This window comes from Sciurus carolinensis, chromosome 2 (genome assembly GCF_902686445.1).
Source record: "Sciurus carolinensis chromosome 2, mSciCar1.2, whole genome shotgun sequence".
Lineage (NCBI taxonomy): Eukaryota > Metazoa > Chordata > Mammalia > Rodentia > Sciuridae > Sciurus > Sciurus carolinensis.
In genome coordinates, this window is record NC_062214.1 from 87704785 (window position 1) to 87731080 (window position 26296).

At 37.7% G+C, this 26296-nt stretch overlaps 1 protein-coding gene across 5 annotated transcripts in view; it reads right to left on the bottom strand.

Moving 5' to 3' along the window:
* The window catches only part of Map2k5 (mitogen-activated protein kinase kinase 5), a 232700-nt gene that overhangs the window by 200844 nt on the left and 5560 nt on the right, over positions 1-26296 (bottom strand). For all 5 annotated transcript variants that reach the window (XR_007106679.1, XM_047537347.1, XM_047537354.1 and 2 more), the window contains 2 exons: positions 25286-25334; positions 13056-13123 (listed from right to left, as the gene is read on the bottom strand). Coding sequence is in view for 4 of the 5 variants with exons in the window: in XM_047537347.1 (XP_047393303.1) it covers positions 13056-13123; positions 25286-25334 (117 nt within the window). In the remaining variant the exon portion in view is untranslated. The remainder of the gene's footprint in view (positions 1-13055; positions 13124-25285; positions 25335-26296) is intronic.

The window sequence follows — 26296 nt, forward strand, 5'->3', positions numbered from 1 at the left end:
CATCCAAAAAATGCTAAGATTAATATGATAAAAGTGAGTATAATTTCAAGCAAACATACCTTTTATGTGTTAGCTTTATAAATACTTTACAATAGACCAAATTTCACTGTAAAATTCTGGACACAGAAAATATGGTTCTAAGTAAAACACAAATACTTTAAAAACACAAATCATTAAGTAGTTTGTACTGGGCCTGATTCCCATTTCCTTAATATGCTAGTTGGTACACAGGTGTCCACCTAACTTGGGGGTGGCTACTGTGCTCTCACTTATCTTGATGCTGGATAAACAATAAAATGATGTTCTCGATGGAAAAATACCAACAATGAAAACCACTGATTCTGTACTTTGAGGGGCTGTCAAAGAGCAGAACTCCTCTTCGTCCTTGCTGTTTCTATACTTAAAACATATTATTTGCACATTTTCAAGAAACATACTCCTTGATTGTCATCATTTGCTGACATTCTATAAAAGTTTCTTTCTAGAAGATATATATATCTTCCTATTTTATGGACATTAAAATTATTGTAAGATCAAGGCTTTCTTCCTTAGAAATAAAGGGGAGTCATAAAATTCTACATCATCTTGGGAATCATAAGTTAATAAGTCTAAGCCTTTCGCCACAGCCAACAACTAAGGTAAGGGTGAATTTTTTATAATTATGGACTGAAAGAAGTATACCCTGCTCTTCAAGTCTTTCAAACTGTGAAGGAAAGCGATTCTCTCCTCCTATGGAACTAAAAGCTTATATACATACAGCATAAACACATGCAGCACGTCTATGAATACACACTAAGGCATGTCTTTCAGGAGGTTCTGTTCCTCAAAACCACAGAAATACAGCACTCGCCATTACTCAAATAGTGATGACAAGTAAGTGAAATATCAATCATGTTGGCTGTCAACCTTTTGGGACAGCAATAACTGTTAACAAGTAGTCTGGAAAAATTGTCCGAAAATGACTTGTCCTCAGCACACAAGTATTTGAGGTTTCCATGGAAAATTAAGATGCCAGTGGCTATTTGGAACATTGCTCAGGTATTCTTTTTAATGGGAAATTTGCCGGTTATTGATCCACAGCATGTACCCCCTTGCTTCTGAAAGGCTGCAAGCAACTTTCCAATCAGTGGCTGTCAAAAAAATTACTGCCTTTTTATACTGATACAAGACAACAGCAGTGGTGGTATTCTCCTATGGTTAATGCTTTTCTTTAATTAACTGCTATGTACAATAGGTTAGTAATTCCAGTTACTTTACCACCATTCTAGAAATTAAAAAAATATATATCCTTATGCTTTATCTAACAAATTAATTATAGAGTTGTCTGAAACTGGTGCTTGGGGTCAAGTTTGAAAACAAATAACCTCAAATGTAAAGGGTCAGAATAGGTGCAATGCATTTTTTTCCTACTATAAAACCTTGCATGCATGAAATTGACCTGTTTTCCAACTTTATTTATTTACCTCACAAAATAAATAAATAAAAATGGTTTCCTTTCATTTTAGACCTGTGCAGACTCAACTGGCAAACAACATATACTTTTATAACCATTGTGAGAATTTTTAAGCAATCTATGATTACAATAATCTTTGTAATAGGATTTGTAGTATGATTAACTTAATCACAGTAATGATATTTTATCAGATACTTACTGGTTTCTCTAGAGCAGTTAGATTTTTTTTTTTTTAAACAACACTTCCAAATCCAAGTCTATTTCCTTCTGCTGACAGGAAGTTCAGTCTGTGTATTAATGAGGGATCCTGTGTTCCACAGAGCAAATTCACCATAAAGGACACACCACGAAGGGTGGTGACCAAGCCCGCGATGTGGACTTACTGCCCACAGTTGACCTGTAAGAAGCAGGTCTGATGAGGGCCAGTGGACACCAAGAAGATATTAGGCCTCAGAGTTCAGGTCACTGCAGATGCAGTGTTCCCTACTGGACCAGGATAAAATGTGGCACATGTGTGGTTCCTTTCAGCACAGGGCAGTCCCACCAGACCACCAGGCTTTGCTGCCCAGTAAGATGAGCAAGGCACTTGGAGGAGGAGTGAGAGGGCTCAGCCCCAGGGGTCAGAGTACTAGCCGAATCCTAGCACATGATCCCAAAAAAGTAACAGTTGTAAATGAAGATGAGGGCTACCCAGAGGACTGCTGTAAGACTCATGTGAGAACAAGACATCAACTAATAAAATGCAAAGCAAGACATTTTCAGATCGTGATTCTCTCTCCCTGTCTTTTTAGTATATTCTTTAAGGATTTTCTCTCCAATTTTTTTTCGTTGTAGATGAACACAATACCTTTATCTTATTTATTTATTTTATGTGGTACTGGGGATCAAACCCAGTGCCTCATATGTGCAAGGCGGTGCTCTACCACTAAGCCACAACCTCAGCCCCTCCAATTTGATTTTAAATAGTGATAAAAACAATTAGTGATGACAAAGGCAAGGCTTCTACTACCCAGAAACAAAAGAGAAAACAAACATAACAAAAAAACAACAACAAAAACCCTAAACCTTCCATGCCAAGATACAGGGCCTGAACAGAAAAGCGACAAAATGATCAGCAACAGTAAAGGGGCCACAACTTGCAGTTATCCAAACAACTTCTTTATCTTAACCTCTATAGTCCTGCCTTGGTTTTTATTACCCCAACACAAAGTTCTGCACATAGTAGGTGTTCAACAAAAATTTTTGATTGAAATGGGGTTAAATCTTGATTCTGTCACTCATGAACTTGTGTAACCCTCTAGAAATATTTAACTTTACAGAACATTTGTTTTCTTCAAATTAGTATAAGAATATCTACCCTGACTATCACATAGGGTTATTTTATGGCTCGAAATTAAACTAAAAGTGGGCTGGGGTTATGGCTCAGTGGTGTAGCACTTGCCTCACACATGTGAGACTCAGGGTTTGATCCTCAGTACTACATAAAATAAATAAAATAAAGATATTGTGTTTATCTATAACTAATAAAAGTATAAAAAATTAAACCAAAAGTAAAAGAATTAGAAGGCACTTTAAACTGTAATGCAATATTAGTTAGAAATGAAAAAGTGAACCTCTAAGAGCAAAGCAGTATTAAGCACAGAACTTTCCACCTTAGACATGTTCTAGCATTCAAAAATGCAAAAATATGTGTAAAAAGTATAGAATACCGTGCTGAAACTGAATATATGAGCAGCAGTTCTAAAATGTGTCTTCTATACTATCCCTTGCATAATCTGTCACATGCAGTAATTGCAGCAATAATCAATAAGCTAACTGGGTAAAAGATTAATCAGTTTTGCAATTGCTAATGGAATCTCCAGTACCAGACTCAGATTAGTTTCAGAGTCCCTCTGAGATGTTCTTCAAATCCTTAAGCAATTTTAATAAGGATGTGACAAAGTTTAGCATAGTTATCCAAAATCTAATTAATTTCAAACAGAAGGCCAGATTCAACAAGGGGATAACAAGAACAATTTTTGGCTTTGTTTTGTTTGAGAGTTTATCAGACAGTGTTCCTATTTGTTATGAACCTAATTCTAATTATAACAGTACAATTCAATCAATAATTAAATTTTTTTTTCCTTCAAGGAAATCTGCTGTATAAAAAACTTGAGTTCCAAAACAACACAGTTTAATTTTACATGGCATAAGTTCTTTATTAAGAGAGAGAGGGCTGGGGATGTGGCTCAGTGGTGGAGTGCTTGCCTAGCATGCTCAGGCCTGGGTTCCATCCCCAGCACTGCAGAGATGAAGGCAGAGACAGAAACAACTCTCGCCCACTGAATAGCTGTGTGTGTCAAGCTCAGCACTCCAAACCCACGTTCCTCACTCAATTCTCAAGCCCCTGTGCATTCTAGGATATCATCCCCTCCACTTAACAGATGAAGCAAAAGATTTACCAGTAAACAAAGAAAAATATTCGTGCTCTCAGAAAACAAAATGCATGTTTACTATTTGAGAGTTAAAAGGTAGGTTATCTCCTATTTCTCATTCCACAAACATTTAACTAAATAAATAGGACTGCTGGATAGGCTGCTGAGCAGGTGGAGAGTTCTGGTTTTGTCACTTGTGCCCTGTGTGGGTTCAGCTCTATGCCCTGGCTGGGGACGCAGCACAAAGCCATCTGCACTGATGGTGACCTCCCACTGTCTTTGGCACCCCTTAGCTTTCCACCCACCTCTCCAACCACTGCTCTCAGCTTCCTGTGAGTGACCCTTTGCCCAGCTCTCCTTTAAGTGCAGAGTTCCCCATGGTCTTTCACCGACCTTCCCTTCTCATTACAGACTCTCCTTGAGTTACTTCCGCCACTTCAAAGGTTTCAATTACCAAAGGAGTCATTGAGACTAATTAGGAGCTGATGAATCACAAATCTTTATTTCCAGCCCAGATTTCTCTCCTAAGATTCGGAACATATCCCATTGGTTGTCTTGAGCCTCCTCTAATGCAACAGATCCAAAATTAAATTCCCTCCTTTCCCATCTCTCCCTCAGACCCTGAGGGGTCTTCTGCTGCCTGGGTTTGCTATGTCAGCCCATTTTTCCAAACCAGAAATCGAAGTAATTCAGACCATCTCCTTCCTCCTTTCCCACATTCCATCACCAGGCTTTATTAACACATCCTCCCCACTTCCCAAATCTATTACCTTCTCAACAGTCTTGTGGCCACCACTGTCTTTCACATAAAATAGCCACCTAAATAGCTTCTGTGCTTTGCTTTGAACCTTTCTCCCCACAGCCACCCTCCAGAGAAAAGGGATGTGGCCCTATCATCTCCCACACCCTCAAGCTAAGGCCCCCAAGATCTGGCCTGCCTCCCTCCCCACTGCCCAAACAGACTGAATCTTGCAGGCAGCTCCTCTGAATTCACCGGGCACCCACCACCACTAAACCCTGAAGCACACTGTCCCTGTGAACACCCTTCCCAGTTAAGAAGCTTCCTCTGCCCCAAGCTAGATTAGGTGGACCTTTGTGCTCACAGAGCAACTACTGCCTAAGCATACCCTATCATTTATCACCCTGCCTGCTAATGATGGATCCTCTTCCTCTCATACTGGTCTCCATTTCCTTTCTGTGACTCTCCCAGCAGAACTAGGAGGTCCTGGAGGGCACAAACTGTGTGCCCACAGTGCCTCCCCAACCAGCACAGCGCTTGGCCAGAATGCTGCCATCTAGTGAGCACTGCTCTGTGGAAACTGGCTGTACAGGTGAGTGAGTAAATCAGCAAGCAAGTGAGTTCAGGCCGCCCCACCCAGGTCTCTGTTTACTAGTTGTATGACCTAGAGAAAGGCGCATAGTAGTGCCTCAGTATCCTCAATAGTAAATATGGTAAAAACACCTACATTGCTGACCTTATAAAGGTACTAAGAAGATCAAAATTAAAAGAGCTGCTATTTGGGATACCTTCTTACAAAGTCCTTGAAACAGGGCACAGTGTTCTGAATCTCCCACCTCCAGGCAAGAGTACCCAGAAGAAAAGTGTTCATGATGACAGGGTGATGGAAACCACTCAACAAGATCACTGAAATGTCTGGACCAAATATAGAGGTAATTTAACTCATTGGTTTATTAAGGTTGGGTCAGTATCACCTACCTTGCCCATAATCGCTACAATATTATGAATAATAAAATAAAGTAGTAGGGTATCAAGAGAAAGATTGTTTCTCTTTTGGAAGCTCATCAAGGGACCTTGTCTTGTGTATTTTATTATCTCATATGGCAGAAGTATTAACCTGGGATCTAAATGGGCTTTAGGAGATCCTAAAAGTTCAAATTGTATGTATGATGTTGCCTTATGTGAATTTTCTTGGAAAAGATTAAAGAAGATCCCTCAGATTTTTAAAGTGCACGAGTCTCCAAAACCTTTGGAGACCACTGCTCTATGGTGCCCAGCACGGAGCAGGCGCTGCACAGGTCTTCCCAGGAAGGAAGTATGAGAACCGCTCTCACAGGCCCAACCTTTGAACTTACTCACAGAGGACTCATCAGGTCTCTTTAATGTTCTTCCCTAAATTTATAAGGGGACAGGTTTCTAAATCTCTCCTTAACACGTCTTCTAACAGACAAAATAATTGGTGGAGTTTTTTCACTTAAGAGGAATATGCACACTGGTTTTTTCCTACTAATGATAAAATTTTCAAATTCCTCTTTTGTCAATACTGCAAGTATACCCCATTATATGTAGCTCAGTCAGTAATTACAGCAATAATCAATAAACTAACCAACTATTTGCAGTCCATAGTTAATTTATTAGTTTTCCCAGTGAAGAACCCAACAATGTTAACTCTGTCAAACAGGCTACAAATTCGATTCCAACACTCCTTAGACATGTCATCAGTTATGCCTTCTTTCAATTACTTCTTATACTCTACATTAAGAGATTTTTCCTCTGTGATGCTAACCTCTCACAAAACACAACTGTCCCAGTAGTCAAAAATACATGAAGCCAATCTAGTTTGCACACCAAATCAGTAGTTACATTTCCTCACCTGGCTTCAGGTCTCCCAGCTCCCTAATAATTACTGTCCTGCCTCAGGGAGATGACAATGTGCACAGCTCTTCTTTAACTGACTCTAGACTAAGGGCCCACATGTGGCCATGGACTGAATACATGATGAGAAGGAAAATCACAAAGAATGTCTTCCAGTGAAAAGGTCAACAGGGAACAACTCTGGGATCTGTGTATAGGCCACTGTTACTGGATACATTTATTAATGATTTAAAAGTGAAAATGACAGCAAGTTGGCCAAGTTTGATGATGACACTATTTGTTTCGGATAGTAAAACAGTAAAGGACTTTTGGGAGCTCCAGATGGTCTTAATAGAAGTTTGGGCAGCCAACAGCAGATGAAATTCAACTTGGCTAAGTTTAAGGTAATGTCCATTGGCAGTGGGAGTTTAAAATTGTATACAGCAATGGGTCCAGAACTTCTGGGATTCTCTCCCGCTGAAGCTTTCGGAGTCCTCATCATGGTTAGCCTGAGGCAGTCTACACTGACCTTTCACCCAATTTCTAGGCTGCCGGATTCTACAATCCTTCTAATGTTGATGTTTAAAGAGTAGCTTCAGGGAATCTTCCACTTAAATAAAACAGGTCCACCAGGCCAGGGAGGCAACAGATAGAGTGGGACATTCCTTTGTAAACAGGCTGCACTCGCCCCTCCACAGAGATGGAGCTAAACTAAGAGCAGAGCCATAAGATGACAAAATATTGGTGGTTCAAAAACTCCTGTTCCAGCAGTCACCAAAGTGCCCTGGTGCACGCAGGCTGGGGCCTGATTGTGCTTTTCCTTTGCTTCCAAAAGCTGCCTAATAAATCACTTGTTAAGGCAAATTTGAGTATGCTTCTGTGCCTCACCACCAAACGTGCTCCAACTCTTTTCACAATAGGAGCTAAAGATGGGGATGCTGCATTTTTATCACTATTTCAAAGACATCCAAATGTACCAGATGACATGGAGAAGAAAATTAAAATATCTGCCACAAAAAACAAGGATAAGAAAACAAAACAAAATACTTTACTTATGACTTGGAACCTGTTGTTACTTGAGTAAATAAATAGTTCCCAAAACAGATGATTTGCTTCGGTTTCCCTTTCTTGCTCTTTTCATCATTTCTCTGCCCTACCTGAAGAATACACTGTATCAGCTGTTCAGATGTATTCACTGAATTAGGGACTCAGCATTCACTGAAGGCTGGGCTGATTTTGTACCTCTCAGTAAGTTCAAATACGGTCCTAAGTAATATGTGGTAGACACAGAAGCACCATGTAGAAAATGAGAGCCCAACCTTTCTGCTCTTGGAAGAAAACTTTTTGATAGCAAAGACCCTAGGGTTGTTAAACATTCAAGTCCTAAATGAGCAACAAATTTCATGGTAAAACTCAGCCCTGTCAGTAAGAATAAGATTTTTAACACTTGAGAAACCCATACGGTATTTTTTTACATTCTTGTTTAAACTCAGGTGCACTGGCATTCTAGTAAAAAGCATATTTCTTACCACCAGGATAAAAGGAGTATTTGCAAAGCTTCTTCAGCAAAACTTTAGTAGATATCAAAACAAAAACCTGACTTAACACAGGCAGCTGTGAAGACACTGGGAGTATGTGCCCAGGTCTCCCATTAACTAGCCAAGTGGCCTCCGACGCAACTCTGAATCTGATCTCAGTTGCGCTCAATGTACCTGAAAAATCAAAGAAGTAGACAAGATCTTTAAGGTTCCCTTCCAACCCTACCTGAGTAACTGTTTGTTTTTAGAGGCAATCTCCAAGTTATACATACTAGGAAAAAGCTAATCACGGCCCTATTTATAGGGTGCTCCACAGGTCAAAAGTACTTTCCCCTCATGGTACCCAGGGTCTAACAAGGTACTCTATGGTCAAGTATACCAAAGGGAATACTTACACTCCATTAAAATGCAAGGTCTTGGCCATAATGGGAGGCATTACAGTAAAACTCACCCCATACTCCTCTGGCAATGTGGGAAAATGGTATAAAGAGAGAGTGGGCAAAATGAAGAAAATTATTCTTGTTAATACTATGCTCCATTCATAGAAGCCTCTCAGCATCCACAGAACCAGGTGCAAAATCCACCCTTAACTAGACACAGGATATAGCAGAAACAAATGTAAACGTATTTATCACAGCAAGATGCTGAATTCTTCAATGAATGATCACCCACAAAAAAGAGGTTAGCATTAAAATAACCCCCTCCTAGAAGCAGGCCTCAACAGCACTACAGACAACAAGTATGAACTGACAGAAGGAGAGAAGCAGCACACCATTTCCAATGTTTTTAGAAAATGAGAGGGGAAACAAGCACAACAACAATATTTAAACTACATTAAAAGAATATTTAACAGGGTCCTTTAAATAATTGGCAATGATCAGGTATTTAGTTTTCAGAAAATGTAGGTTGTGTGTATTTTTTTCTAATAAAGCATTTCAAATTCTAATTAAAAAAATACTTTATGGAGGAATTAAAAAGATACAATGGTGTCAGAGGAAAAGCCAGGATCCCAGAAGCGGAATATTCTAACAACATAACTTACAAGAAACTACGCTATAAAAACAGATTGTTGATTAACACAAACTCATAACAAAACGCAGAGAGCTCTCACAATGGCGCTGCAATAACACTTGGCTGCTGAATTCTTTCAATACATTAAATATCTCCTTGGAGACCAAATTACTTTACATTTTCTTAAAAGACAATTTATTATAGCTTTGTTTTCTTCTCATTATCTCTTAAAAATATATCGAATGAAGAAAAGAATATAACTTGTAAATAACTTACATAAAATGGTACTAATGTGTGACAATCGACTTTGGTTTAGTATGTAGGTTATTATTTAACAGCGCACAACAACCTATTGTCATGACAAATCCTTATGACCACAATATTCCACGTGTCACATGTATCAAAAACCACTGTATGCCATTATTATAGCACTCATAAAATTAACAGCCTCAGGCAGCTAGTGATTTAAATAATTGATAAGTTTTCAATTAAAAAGGCAACATTTTCAAGTCTAATACAAAAATCTATTTGAATTACTGATAAAAACTTACACTTGTGTTTGCCCAAAGACAGAAAATGCTTGCATCTAAAGGGGAAAAAAATAATTTCACAAGTTTTAACTTAGATGTTGCATTTTTTTTCCAATTCTTAATACAGAGCTCTGGACTATATATTCATTTACCCTTTGTAATCAGTGGGAAAGAATGATTAAAGGACTAATGGTAAAAATGTCTCTACTTTTGTTTTCCTCATGTGGCTTTAAAATAAATACTAAGGTGAATTCCATATGAAAATCTAAGCTGCTTCATTTTTACAATAGAAAGATGGTCCTCCATTAGTATCTTCCCTATGCTACTACATGAAATTGAACTCACTCAGAGCCAAACTAAAGCTAAGAAACAAAGACCAATGCAACATTTTAATAACAGGTTAGTAATCATGAGGACCACTTACCAAAATCTATTGTAAAATTAGATCCAAATGGGTTACTTTATGGCAAAACTGAACCCCAAGGAATTTCCAACCACAGGAACCAAGAGAGACCAAAATGACAGCAGGTCCATGCAGTTTGTGCTTTCTGTAAACTACTCTTTACCTTTTAAATGTTTATTGAGGGGCTGGAGTTGAGGCTCAGTGGTAGAGCGCTTGCCTGGCATGTGTGAGGCCCTGGGTTTGATACTCAGCACCACATATAAATAAATAAAATAAAAGATCCATTGACAACTAAAAAAAAATTTTTTTTTAAATGTTTATTGAGAGCCTTGACTCTACAAAACAAAGGATATACAATGGCAGGGGCAACAGTGAGACGAGGAAAAGGAAATCCATTTACGTTTTAAACGACTTAAAACATGTTCTCTCTCAGCGATATTTTCAATTCACTTCAAAATATTTTGCTGAGTGATAGAGTACTTGCCTAACATGTACAAGGCCTTGGGTTCCATTTTAAGCACACACACAAATTTTTTTTTTCTCTGAAACAGCATCAGAAAATCAGAGCTCTATCTTAATACATTAAAATTTGAGAATGGGACTCAGGTTCCCATCTATACATTTATTTTTGTTAGGTGAATAATGAGAAAATTCTGATCCAAACAGCCAAACCACAATCCATGGATCAGTGACAATTCATGAAAAAGTTTTCAACCATCCACAGAAAAATAAGAAAAAACTACCACTATTTTTCTCTGCTAATAAAATAATGATAATAAATAATTTTTATTAGTTTACTTATTTTGTTAGTGTTTCTCTTAGGCAAAACTAAAAATTACCATGTCTCAGTCTGTCCCCTAACCTGAAAATGAAAAACTGATTCATTCATAAAAGTCAAACATCTGGGTATAAGTGAAGTGAATGATCTCTTTTCAGACTACAAAGTACCTCTTGAGAAAGCATGGGAACTTCTAAATTTAAGGACCTGTAAGGTAAGGTTATGTGATCATGAGCAATATTTTTCTACAACACAAAATACTTAAACATTCCATTTGAAAAAATACTACAGTTAAGGCATTATAAAACACAAATCTCTTGGAATTTATTAATGGTGATTAAATTAAAAAAAAACAAACAACATTACCCTATGTAAATTTATGATTACACAAATGGTATGCCTTTACGCCATGTACAGAGAAACAACATGTATCCCATTTGTTTACAATAATAAAAAAAAAAAAAAAAAAAAAAAATCCCAGTACAAATTTGCAAGACAGTGGACAGCAGAGAGGCAGTGGAAAACTATGAGTGAGTGCAGGTTTTGGTGTTAGGAGAGGCTGAACTTAAATTCAGTATTTCGAAACTAGTTCTAAGACCTTGGGCATGTCTCTCAACCATACTTCCCTCATTTATAAAACAGGGATGGTAGTGTCTATCTCAGAGAGATTATTAAATTTTAAAAAAAGAAGAAACAACTCGAGCATTTAATTTACACAGAATGCACTCAGAGAGGGAAATGATTATTGTTATCCCTACAATCACATTCTCCATCATTTCTTGAAAAGCACAATTAGTTATGATCTTCTAAAAAGTATGTGACTTTTATGTGTGGGTATGTTGAATACATAATGAAAACATATTGATGTCTGTTCTCTGTCACAGAAGTGAGAAAAGTAGAACCCATCTGTGTGTGTGTTTTTTCTAAAAATAAGAATGTCACATTCCCAGGAGAGTTAGTCAATCTATCAATACTAGTGCTAGACCTTTCTGAAGATGATCCTACTTTGCCTTTCAAGTACTGATGAGTTCAGCTCTAAATTCTCTAAATTCTCAGTACACAAAGACTCCCACATAAGTTAATGGGAAGTCAATGGGAAATTGACTTTTCCTACTCTGTGCTGGTTGGAATGCAACGCTCTGTTAATCATGCCATCCTTCTTGTTCTCTTTCCTCCTACCCTAAATTAAAACTATTGGCCCAAACCCATACAGATAGTTTACAGTTTTCATTACAATGAAACAATGTCCTGGTTGAAGATGAAGTCTGTCAGAATCCTACAACCTAACTACTGGCTATGATTAGAGTCTCAATGAAATGCAAGGGCCCTGATTCCATCATTTCTACCCCAATACCACGTTGCATTTTTGCAGAACTTTTAACTTTTCAAAGGGCTTTCACATCTATTATCCCATTTGATCACTACAATGACCCTGTGCAGTAGAAAGGACAAGTATTATTATCTGCAATTGACAGATGAGGCAACTACAGCACTGAAAGGTTAAGTGATTTGCCTGAGGCCAGGAAGCCAGCACAGAGCTGTGATCTCCCACTTTCACTACAACACCCTCCAGACCACTGGAAAATATTTTTGTAAACAGATTCCAAACTTAGATAAAATAAAATAAAACTTGGGATGAAAGCTCAAATCAGGGCTCAGGAAAGCTATGTCTCTTCATCATTGTTGAATTTTTCAAGCTCTAGAAATGTGTCCTTTTCGCTTGCTTATTTATTTCTGTCACAGACAAGTGTTAATACAAATGTTCACTGAAATTTGAAATACAAAAAAAAAAAAAGTTTATTTCAGGATATATTCACATGTCTTTGATTCAGTAAGTGACTCTGTGGTTTGTTTTGGGGTATGGGTAAGAGAATGGGTTGTGCATAAAATAACCCATAATACATCTTTAAATCCTATATCCATATTAAGCCTGCAGCTACATTATAACTATAGTCTGGAAGGGTGAAAGAGATCTCAGTTGAAAGTAGATTTTGAAAAATTTTTAGAGCCCAGGGGTTCATTTTTAATGAGCCGTTACTTTAAGTACTGCATAAAAAATACAGGAAATTGATAGTCCATTTAGTCTGCACCATACCTAATGCAAAAGTCATTAAGATGCATTATTCTTAATGTTCATGATATGATCAGTGTCTTTTGAAAAGAAATGCCCTCAACTTTCACGTAGGGAAATCTTTGAAAACCTTATGTATTACTATGTGGAAAAATGTTATGGCAATTGTGATTTACTTACATGTTTTCACTATGACCAAGAAACAGCAAGCTCCATCACATTAACAGTTTTAGTTACAACCATCCTCATTTGTAATACACTTACATATGACAGCATTGCCTTCATTTCTTCATCACTTCTCACTGTAATTCTATCACCATCTTCATCTTCATCTGTTTAAAAAGGAACATAGTCCAAGTGGTAAGATGTGCATTCTTTTATCATACAAAAACCATGCTGCATGGAAAAATAATACAACTGGTTTTTGACAACTTGACAACCCAAACCCTTAATACCATATTTTTGGAGGATGTTGGGATTATTAGCTTTCCATTTGGTTTGCTTTGGTTTGGTTTAGAACATAATCAGAATCTCAAAAGAGAACAAAATTTAGGGAGAGCTGAAAAATCAAAATACTGTTCATATCATTCATGACATAGGTCAAGGTTAAAGTAAATATAACTGGAGTATGACAAAACAGGTTTTTAGGGAGAATTTTCAAAACCAAAGACCAGTCTTGTTCTACTATTGGTACTTTATTTCCCAAATGGCATCCTATTCCCTTCTATTTCTTCTTGTCTCTCAAGTCATCTAACGACATCTCAATAGCATGTTTAAAACAGCTAACATTTACTGAATATTACTACATGTAAGGCACCATAATTTGTACTTCATAAGCCATATTGCCTCAAAACCCTCAGCACAATCCTATGATGTGGAAGTGATCATTATTATCATTCCCTTTTTACAAAAGAAGAGCCTGGGAACTGGTGCAAGGTCAACTTGCAAAGCAACTCCAGACCAGGTCTCCCCACTTCCCTATTGCTGCCTAGCAACACTCTTTCCAGTTTCATTTGTGTTGGGTACTCTCTATCACAGGCAGCAATAAATGGGAAGTCACTTTATTTTGAAATAACAGTCCTAAGACTAGAGGATAATACGACTTTACAAAATGCATAACCAAAAAGTATACGTTTGAATGAGATCTTCAAGGAGGTCTCATCAGAAATAATGTTATTATTTCAATAATTATCTTAAAGAGAGTAGTTCTGACATATTTCTTCAAAAACTGCTTTAAGAACCTGATGATAAACCATTTGAGAATATCAGGCCTCATTTTTAACCCAAAATGAAATTGCTGGTCTGATTACCTACCCACTCCATCTGCCAGTTGCATTCAGAATGACTTGTGGCTATTTCTAAATATGGTTATTCCTAAATATTTAGTTAGATACTTCATCTGCCTGAAGATAAAATTTTGTCAACAATGAGAATACCTGACAGTCTATGTGGCAGATTCTAAATGCACAGTTGAAAGAAAACTGCCAAAAACATACTCAAGCAATACACGTAGCCTCCCAAGGTGACAACTGGGAAGGGGCAGGCTCTGGGCAGGACACCTCAGCACTGGGGTGCAAGCTAAACAATAAATATTATTTTGTTGTTGTTGTTCACTTCTGGGTACACAACTGTCAATCGGATTAGATGCAGAGAATGTCCCAATCCCAAGCCAGGCAAACCAGACATCTCTCACCACAAAGAGAACAAGCAAGCACAGCATGCTCCAAGGACACTAATGGAAGAACAGGCTGACTGAGTTCAACACATGCACCTTCTCCTTTCACATATCTGCAGTCACCCTCCTGTTCAGGCACAGTTCAAATGATGTCCCCCTGCCTGTTGACCAGGTCATAGGGATCCTGGAAAGGAGCCTGTGCTCTCTCTCAATCAGCCTATCGCCAAGCAAAATGCTACTACTCCTTTTCCTCTCAGCAACCAACATGTGACCACAGGAAGGAAAGCAGCACTCGGCCAGCCCACTCAGTGACCAAGCAACAGCTCCCACACAGGTCTTCTTTCCAAAGCATTTGCTTCTAGATCCTGGATCCTGGTTCGTTCTACAGATTTCCCCAACTTAATGAGAATCAGTATTATCAATCACCCTGTCTAAATAGGTGTTATCAAGAGCCACTACTGGTATTCCACTAGTAAAGGCCACTTGTTCTCAGGGTAAAAGGCACATACTGGTCTCTTCAAGTAAGGAAGAAGGCACATTCCTATGTACTCTCCTGGGGGACACTACACACATAAAGTGCAACACAGCAACCAGCACTTTTTCTTTCTTTCATTTTAGGTGTAGATTCTCTAGGGCCAAACTGGGAAAGGGTCATTCCAGCTGTAGAAACAGAAAAAAGGAGCTTCTGTAGAGGTTCTAGAAACTAACATTATCAAGGCTAAGTTGAAAGTTTTCTTAAAAATACAGGGAACAAAGGAAAAAACAGCTACATTATGAAAGAGTATAATGTTATATATTATCATTATCACACATGAGAGCACTTTACATTTTTGCTTTAAAACCAGGTCAAACACTGTTCCAGCCTGAAGGAAGTAGTTTTTTATAAATCTCATTTCTGTACCAGAGCTAGCTATAGAGATGATGGTCACAAAGGGACTGCTTATATTCAAATTTCAATATACACCAGATCTTGATAAGGTACTGTTTGCATGAGGAGGTGCATAGAGTTTAGTAAACAGGCAAAAAGTCTTTTTACAGTCTTTAAAGATAGGACACAAATTCCAAAAATATCACTTAACTCACAATCTCTCTAAATCAAGATGAGAGGGAGAGAGTTCTTTTAAGTTCTCAAAGTCAGTCTTGATTTAACTAAGGCTACTTAAGATAAAATATTCTGGAATTCTAGACTTCTACAAAACCCCCTGAGGGATTATTTCAGTGGGGAAAATTTTTTAAAAACCTGAGGGATGTGGGCTAGCAGAATAATGTCTTGCAGAGCAGTTCCATAGAAAGCAGCCAGGAAACAAGCAAAGCACATGCTTTAAGCAGAAAGAAAACTGAGGTTCTGCTGCCAACCTAGCAGCAGAGGGCTGGTGCTGCCCAGGAGGGTCTGACTCTAAGGCGAAGAAGACTACAGGCAGACTGAAGGAAGCATTCCAATAAAGCCTGGGGATAAAATAGGGCTTTATGTGACACAGTGTTTGACAGTTCTTATGAGTTAACAAGAGACATGAATTTATGTGGGTCTTGGTTTTCTTTGGGGGTCTGTTTCCCTTTTGAATAATGTGTGCTTGGTTGCCTAATTAAGACTCAAAACTCCCTGCTCTTATCAAAGAAGAGACTGGGGGGGCGGGGGGAATAACCATCCCCTTGAGAAGACAGGTGGTTTGGGCCAAAAAGAAAAATTGAAACTATCTCTGACCCCTGGATGGCAGCCCGCACGAAGTATTCACCTTACAAAATGAGAATGCACTTTTCTCTAAAAACACCTGATGAGGATGAAGAGAAAGTGAAGGGCAAGAAAGCAAAAACACACACCAAGCAATGTAGTATGACAGTACCCTAAAATACTTTTCTAAACAAAAGTTAGACATATACAACGCATCCAGCAAATGTTCTGGCTGATTGCCTATCAAACTGGGTTAACTATAAAAATTACACCAGCTGGAACTATAAATCATAAAAACTTAGTAAAATGGCACAAAGAGTGCCAACATAAATGTGTTGGTGAAGAACACCAACTAAGTGGAAAGAAGCAGAAAAATAATTTGAATTCTCTCTGTCGTATACATGAAGGTTCTTTGCCATCTGACCAAAAAAGCATTACTGGATATAACCAAGAAATGGGAGGAGGGGACAGATCTGACACACTGGTTCACAATGAGAATTCCAGGCTTCTCTAGTTGCCTGGAGCATAGTAATATGATTTTCCAGCACATTAGGGAAGCAAAAGTAGAACCAGAAAGTCTATGTACTGGCTGGATTTTGTTAATGTCACTTAAAATGGAGGAAAAAATCCTAGCAAGATACCAAATAGAGTGCAGCAGATGGTAAACAAATATTATGAAGCAATCTTCACAAAATCTGCAGTGTGTCACAAATATACAAAATGGCAGAGTTTGGGAAAAGAGAATCATAACAGGCCATATGTTGTTAGCGATTTTATTTGAAGCAACATGCAATCCAAAAGGGAAACCTAGAAGAGGAACATAAAGGCCCAATAGAGGAGTGGCAGCCCCAGGTAGGGGGTGGTCAGAATGGCCTACCAAGTAAACAGCAGACGCCAGGGAGCCCTCAGCCACACACCCACTGCACTGAAGGGGGCTTGAGAGCACTTTCAGGAGAAGCAACAGAGCTTCTACAAAGAGTAAAAGAAAGTTAAGGCAATATATTATATGTCATTTGTCACACTCCTTCTGTGCCAGGTGGGAGTCAATTAGAACTACAGCAAAGGCATTTTTCCCAGGCAAGAGGAAAGAAATGAAAACATAATTGTAGAGGTTAGAAAGACATCAAACAGGAAATTACTGGAAAAGATGTCTAGTTTGATCCGTTCTCAGGGCTAGAGTCTAATGACCTGGGCACGACTGCAAGGCCACAGTTAATCTATGGACACATGTTCATGGCCATGAGACTTCACTTAGCTCCAGGTCTCCCTCCTTCTGATTACTTCCTGGCTTCTTGATTTCCTTTCTCCTTTCAGCAAATGAAAAGTGCCCACTATGTGGCAGACATTATGCTGGGCACTGAGATAAAAGGGAAAAAACAAGCAAAAATGCTGCCTCATGGAACTTACACCCAGTGACAGAAGTAAGGGAACAGGCCATGCAGGTAACTGGAAAAGTGTGTTCCACACACAGGGAGCAGCTGATGCAGAGGCCCTGGGCCCAGAGAATGCCTGGCATGTTCCAGAGGCAGAGGAAGCTGAGGTGGCTGGAACAGAAGGAGAGGTGGGGAGAGAAAGAGCAGTTCTAAGAAGGAACAGTGGGACAGGGTTAAGGAAGATGCAAAAATGTAGAAACTTGTGGGGCATTTTGAGGACTTGGCTTTTACTCTCAATTGAGATGGAAGTCACTGAAGGATTTTGAGTGTCATGATCCTGAGCTCCCAGCAATTTGGGAGTCTGAATGAGGCAGAAGGATCACAAGTTTGAGGCCAGCTTGGGCAACTTAGAAGACCCTCAGCAATTTAGTGAGACCATAAACAAAATAAAATTAAAAAAAAAAAAAAAGACTGGGGATAGAGCTTAGTGGGTTCAATCCTCAAGACCAAAAAGAAAAAAGAAAAAAATACGCTCTGGCTGCTGTGTGAAAAAGAGGCTGTATGGAGGCAGTGATCTTCTGTTTCCCTGTTCAGGTGAGAGACGGTGGCCTAAACAAATGGGAGGATTTTTAGTTTTTTGTTTTAAAGAGACTGGGTCTCCCTGGGTTGCCCAGGTTGGCCTCACACTCCTGGACTCAAGCAATCCCTCTACCTTAGCCTCCCACGTAGTTGGGACTACAGGCGAGTGCCACTGCACCCAGCCAAGCTGAGGTTTTGTCATCACATGCTGCAGCCACTCTGAACAGAGAGAAATCAGGATTGCTGATGGGTGGGACGTACCAGGCTTGTCCTTACTGATTCATTTCTTCAACCACCCTGGCATTCCAGAACACATATTGAGTCACCTTTGTGCCAGGTACTATGGGAGGGTTTCTAGAGATTAAAATAGGAGCAGCACTGTCCCCTGACATCAAGAAACAACTAGTTCAGTACTTGGGTAAAGAACTTAAACTTTTAAATTCTCATACAAATTAGCAAGATTACAAACAAGCAACAATGATTCCCAGGTGACTAAAAGGGATTTGGACTTTTTACATCAATGATATTTCAAGCCAAAATTTCAATAAATTAAAGCTCCCCTCAAATTGCCTCGAATTCTACTATGCATAATTAACTCTTACATGTTAAATATTTTTGAGACAATGTAGTTTTATTATGAATTAAACATTTTCCTAACCTCTCTAATTTGCTTATAAGCAACAGCTTATGTTTTACATATATATACTGTTGAAACAATTTAAGAAATTAAACTCTGTATTTCCACATATCTTATGTCTCAGACTTTGCTCTAAAGTAGAAAGGGGCACCTACCCAATTATTCTTAGTGAGTCTCTCTTCACTATTTAGATGTGCGGTATCTCCTACAGGTGTCACTCCAGTAAACAATTAGAGCTCTTCTCTATACGTAGAGAATTTACAATTTATAAAACTGCAATTTTCCTTTAAAAGGTCATGCTATGTTCATTTTAAAATAATATGTGATGTTGGTTTAAAGATTCCCACCGAAGATTGTAAATTAGTACAAACACTATGAAAATCAGTAAGGAGGTTCCTCAAAAGACTAGGAATGGAATCACCATATGACCCAGCTATACCATTCCTCAGTATCTATCTTAAAGACCAAAAGTCATCATACTATAACAATACATGCATACTCATGTTAACAGCAGCAAAATTCACAATAACCAAACTATGGAACCAGTCTAGGTGTCCATCAGTGGATGAATGAATAAAGAAAATGTAGTATATATACACAATGGAATTTTATTCAGCCGTAATAAAATTATCATTTGCAGGAAAATGGATGGAACTTGAGAACATTATGCTAAGTGAAATAAGCCAAACTTGAAAGTCAAGGGTCTGTGTTTTCTCTCTTATGTAGAAGCTAGAGAAGAAAAAGTAAAAGAAAGGAGGGGGTGGAATCTCATGAAAATCAAAGGAAGATCAGTACAACAGAGAAAAGGAACCAGGGGGAAGAAGGAGAGGAGAAGAGGAAATTCTGGGGAATGACATTGACCAAATTATATTGGTATATTGTATGCATGTATAAATATGTAACAACAAATTCCACCATTATGTACAACTATAATACGCCAACAAAAAATGGGAAAAAAATAAAGATTGCCAACCAAAATACAAAACAACCCTTCAAAAATTCATAAAACAACTGAAAGAATTCTGTCCAATAATATGAAATGAATATAAAACAGGTTAAAGACAGATACAAAAATATTTTATCTGAGTCAAACTTGGATGCAGTTTGACAAGTGCAAAAATACTTAGCAGGGCTCTAGTCCTGAATCTGTGAAGTCGGAGTGCCATGGAAAAGTAAAACCACATGGCATCTGTGTGCAAGCCAGCATTTGTCTATATAAACTCAAAATGCATCCTTCAAGTCACCACTGAGAGTTTACTGCCCAGCAACACCAGTCCAACAGTCATTTTAAAGCAATTACTTGTCTAGAGAAAAATCCAGGGAGAGGAACACGTGTAACAGACACTCACAGGAAACGCATTAGTGGGCACGGTAGATTTTTATCACCTCATGTGTTGGTGCACTCATTAATCTGCTAATGAAACTGTGAAAACCAGCAGGGGTCTCTGGGCCCATATGAATGTCAGGCTCCTACGGCGTATATAGGGCCCACACATGCAAACATACAGGATTTTTTATGGTTATAGAACCTGGCCTCATCTCAGAAATGCTTTCACATCTGGGAAAAGACAGATTATTCAATAACTGGCATGAGATCAACTGTCTATCTGTTTGAAAAATAAAGCTGGATCCCCACCTGATTTCTTCCACAGAAATAAACTGAAGATGGTATAAGAGTTTTTTTTTAAAAAATCTCATCTTTGCAATAAAAAATGCATGCTTTTAAAAAAAAACTATGATACATACAAACATGCATATTTATATATATATAACTAATATGTTTTTCTGTGTGTTGACTTCATTAAAGTAAAAAGAAAAAAGAATACAAATGAATGTTTTTTTCAATATCCTAGAATGTGGAAGACCTTTCTAAGCATGACAAACCCAGAAGTTATAACGGAAAATGTTATAAATTGGATCATGTAAGAATTTTAACTTCTTTATGGAAAAACAAAAAGAGAAAAGATCAAAACAAGCTGAAAACAGTAATAAACTGAATAATATTTATTCAGTTCAGTTTATAATAATATTTGTAACATGTCAAGATAACAGTCAATTTTCTTAACAGGAAAACTCAAATCAATTTAAAAAAACAAATAATAGAAAAAGAGCAAAAAAGAGTTTACAGACATTAAATATAAATGAAAACGTGATAAAACTCATTTATAATTAAATATAAACAGTATTATAATAATTTTTTCACATATCAAATTGACATTAACTAAAAAGTTTATTAACCCAGAATTGGTAAGGGTAGAGAGAAATAGGTTTTCTCATACAGTGTTTGTGGAAGTATAATTCATCCTACTTTTGAAAAACAAACATGGTACTAGGTGCTGAAATTTAAAACATGGGTACTCTTTGTCTCCATAGTTCCAAAGTCTAAGAATTTATCCTACAAACATATTTCCATAATCAGAAAAGATATAAAACAATTCATTGAGTTCAGCATTTTTTCTAAAACTGAGAAACTGGTGACAATTTAAAAATGTCCATCAGTAGACCAACTACATTAAGCCACAGTCAAAAAATTAAGTTTAATACAGTTATCCAAGAGAATGAAGTTGCTCTGTGCACTCTGATACTGGAAAAATGCCTAATATATATTGTTTAGTGGTGTCAAGAGAAAGAACGTAATACAGAGAAAATTTTTGTAAAGATACAGAAGAAACTGCTAACAATGAAAAACAAATTGGAGGATTTGAGGAAATGGAATCTTCTTTTCCCTTTATTTCTGTGCTGCCTAGATTTTTTAAAAAAACTATCTATACCTTCTTCACTTAAAAACAAATCAAACAAATCAAACCTTAACTATTAAAAAGTACTTCTGGGGCTGGCGTGGTAGCTCAGTGTAGGGCACTTGCCTAGCACACTGAGGCACTGCACCACACAAAAATAAATAAATAAATAAACTTGGTAAGAAAAAATAGAGGTTTAGGACCACCCATCCAAAAGGCAAGTTCAGTTCAGATTGGCCTCCCTTCTGTCAAGCAGCCCTAGTTCCCCTTGGACCAGAAACCAGAAAGAATGTCACCCCTAAAGACCTTCTTCCCCAATGGGTTTTGAATTTGGGGCCTGAATTATCCACCACCAACAAATTATATGCCATGCCCAGGCAATAGCGCAAATAATAGGAAAAAGGAAATTACTCGGTTAGCTTTAGATCACGTGTATTTTATAATTCCTGTATGAATATGGACACACACAGCTTTCCATTTTGTTCATTAAGTACAATAGTCTAAGGCTCTAATGCTCAGTACTAAGACATCAAGAGCAAAATAAAGTATAGTGCCTATCACAAAGCAACTCAAAATCTAGTGAGGAAGGAAAACACTCACACAGCCAACCAGGAGGCAGCCTAATGGGTTCCCTGTCCTGGTAAAGGTGCACAGGGGTGAGCCATCTGGAATCATCATCAGTTTCACTGACAAGATGGAGAATTTGTGAAAGAATTTGTAGTATCACCTAACCTTTACCCTGTTTTCTATTCTTGTAACTCTTTTTCTCTACATTTATGTAAAACAGGTGGATCTCACATCTGTCCTTTCTCTTACTGCTTAAAGCATATCACTGAATAAAATGCCACCTCTCCTGTATAAGAGATCAATTAATGTTGGGTAGATGCTAAGGTATTAAATACTTATTAAATTAAGTATTTCTTTGAATAAAGTTTTATTTGAGGGTGGCTCATTGTACCCATAAACCACAGAAGTATCCCCTAAAATCCAGTAAATTAACTTTCAAATTATATCTTAGCTATTTCTTATATATTAGTTCCATTTATAGGTTCAGATTTTTGGTTCAGAAAAAAATAAGCCACCCTAGACCAGTCATAAAAAAAAAAGCCAGCTAGACTCAAGTCTGTAATGGGAGGTATACAGCAATCCAAGCACCCAAAAAAAAAAAAAAAAAAAAAAAAGGCCTATTGTTATTTTGTCTGTGTGTGTGCTTCTGTTTGTATTGTTTTCCATATAAAACTATTCCAGACATAGATGGGTATAGAGCTGCTGCTCTTGCTGAGAGAAGAGGAGGAGCACAATGTCAAAGAACTTAAACCTAGAAACTTAAATGTTTTTCTCCCATACTTACACTCCACAGGTTTTCAACACGCTTAGTTATAAAGAGTGCAAATTTTACAAAGAGACGTGTGTCTGAACCTGGGCCGCACTACTCCTGGAGAACACAGACACTTCCGTATCTGAGTTTCCCCATAGATTTTGTTTTCCTAATTCACAGATTATTAAAGTTACAGGCACAATCTAGTAGGTAAAGACCTTAGCTGGCACAGAGAAAGCCATCAATAAATGACAGGTAAAACAATCAGCATTATTATTAATATCAACTCTTAACTCTGGGAGCCAGTGGAGTAGGCAAATGTCTGGGGACCCAGAAAGCAAGAAGTGGAAAGTACAAAGTAAGCTGCTTTTTGTGAGGCTTAAGAAAAAGAGAACACATGATTTCAATTATGACAACTCTCAGAACAAGTCCAGCACAATGGCTGGGAATATATGCTCTGGAATCTACTCTAGAAATTCCATTTCACCACTTATTTGAGCAAATTCCTCAGAAGAGGTGTCCTTTCCTCAAAGGAGAAGTCCTTAAAGGGAGATGTCCTTTCCTCAACTGAAATAGAGCTAATAATGGCCCTTCAAAGTACTTTGTGAAGATTAAAATAAATGAGTTGATCATGGAATGCTCTTAGCACAGTATCCGCCAAGAGTACATACTGCAAATGCAGACGCCCAGGCTGCCACCAAAACCCTGGCACCCTGTGAAGCTGTGGAAAAGAAATCCAAGCAGAGCCTACAACACTGTATATATTTCAGACGCAGTGTCAACAGTATAGTCTAGTGTGGTTAATAAAATACTAATTAACAATCCTATTCACAGATTTTTTTTTTTTTTTTTTTTTTTTTTTTTGGTATCAGGGGGATTTAACTCAGGGGTACTCAACCACGAAGCCACATCTCCAACCCTATATTGTATTTTATTTAGAGACAGGGTCTCACTGAGTTGGTTAGCATCTCACTTTTGCTGAGGCTGGTTTTGAACTTGCAATCCTCCTGCCTCAGCCTCCCAAGAGCCTGGCCCTCACAGTAGCTTTTAAAAACAAGTAATAATTATTGAAAAATATTCAAACAATAGGGAGATATATAAAGTAAAAAGTGTGCTCATCCATTCACCACCCCCAAACCCCACATCTACTCTCCAGGGGAGACTACAGGAAAGCACTACAGCAGGTATTCTTCAGTTCCTGTCCCTGAAAAGCGTGGCCAGGGTAGATTTTTCATCAAATGGAATCATATCATGCATATTTGTTTATTCAACCCTTGGATACCTCTCTATGTCAATGCATAGAGAGGTATAACTCATTCTTTTCAGCTGCTGCTTAGCTTCCGAATATGGGTAAACTATAATGTATTCATCCACTATACTAGACATTTTATTTACCTCTAATTTTGTGCTATTAAAAATAATCCCACAATGAACACATTGTATGAAGGTTATCTGGCACATGTATAGCTATTTCTGTTGGATAGTTTCCAAAAGTAGATCTACTGGGTCAAAGGTTTTGAATATCTCACATGTTGTTAAGTATTACCAAATTGTCCTCCAAAGAGGAGGTACCCATTGTACTATCTGTCAGTTACCATTTTCTTTAAAAACAGAAACAAAAAGCACACTATCATGTAGAAAAAACAAAAATTTTGATGTTGAACAATGGTCTGCTTCTTCAAAAACTGATGGGAATCACAGTTCAAACTCTAACTTTATCCTTCTCAGGATTTGGGCCCCTCTGCTACTGACTAAACTCACACTGTGGCCTCCTCTGCAATAACCTGATTCACTTCAAAACCAGTTGTTTAGCATACCCCAACCCTGTCTAGAAGCCAATTCAGGGGAGAGGGGACGGACTCAAGACCCAAAATAGGCTGGGGTTGTAACTCAGTGGTAGAGCACTTGCTAGTATGTATGAGGCACTGGGTTTGATCCTCAGCACCACATAAAAATAAATAAATAAAGGTATTGTGTCCATCTACAACTAACATATACCTATATTATATATATTTTTGTATATATATAAAATATATGTTTTTTAAAAAAAGATCCAAAGTGTTCCTGTCATCACTTAGCAGCCCAAGCTCCACTAAAGCAGAATTATTCCACACAATGCTCACATAAAAGCTCTACTCTATTGCTATGCTTTAAAGCAGTAAAGGATTAAAATCTCTTAATCAATAATCATTGGTCTACAGGTAGTTTACACCTTTCATTTTGCCCCACAATATTATTACAGTAAGGAGCAAGAGCAGATAAAGGTCATGTTGGTAATTAAAGCTATATTGTAGAAATATGGACATCCAAGATATGATTAAATAAGAAAATATTACTCGGTTCAGTATCATCATTAAACTTGTATTAATTTATAAATATTTAAATGTACCATATGATGATCATAAATAAACTATTTTGTCAGTTTCTAAAGTAATACAACCCATAAACCCTTTGAAATATTACTGCAGAAAGAAACAGTCAAGAAAGTATTCAAGCCACACTTACATTCAAATGCTGTAGTTGTTGCTTCAGGCAGAACCTGGCCTATCACATCCTAAACAAAGAAAGAATAAAGAAACACAATTAGCCATCTTCTTTATTGCTAACATGTGGCAAATCCTAGAGGAAATATGAGAACCTGAGAAAGCTTTTTGAAATGTTGGCATAAACTATAAAAACATTAGCTCATAATCACACTTAGCCCAGCAAGGTATGCCCAGACTTTAAATCTCTATTCCAAGGAGAAAAATCTTTAGAAAATTTGTAGATTGTATTAATAACAATCTTTACTCTCAATTCAACAGTGCATACAACTACACTATTGTACATACACACACACACACACACAAATGGTTTCCTCTGTGGGAGGCTGTGGAATGTACTATGAGGGAAAGAGAAAGGAGTTTGGGAGTCAGGCCACCTTTAGTTTTGGATCTCAATTCTTTGTTACATGCATGACTTGGAAAAAAAAATCACTTAAATTCCTACAGCCTCAATCTGATTATCCTCCAAAATGAGTCTAGTGGTAATACTTACAGAGGTAATGTAAAAACTAAATAACATGATAAACATAAGCTTGGGACCTGGCACATTGTAGACATTCAACAAATGTAGTTCCTGTTATGAAAAAAGCAACATGGAGCCTTGCACTCACAGTGATAGGAGTGAGACACACAAGTTTCCATGATGATGATATAAACTGAAAAAGCAACATTTCATACAAACGGTTCTCTCATCAACCCTTACCTTCAGCAATGGTAAACATATTTAATGACACCAAAATAAAATTTCATCTGGTCTACAAAAAAAATCAAAACAGTATATAGAATCTCATGTCAATGTGAATCTAAGAAGCCGAAACACTTAAAGATTACTCTAGAGACCATTTAAATGAAGAGGCACACAACTCCTGAGTTCTGGGGAAAGTGACCCTTTACTATGTCTAGTCCCACCTGAATGTCCTGCAAACCTCCTTTCTCTCTGGGAGCTCTGCCACAACGTCACTGCCAGGCTGTG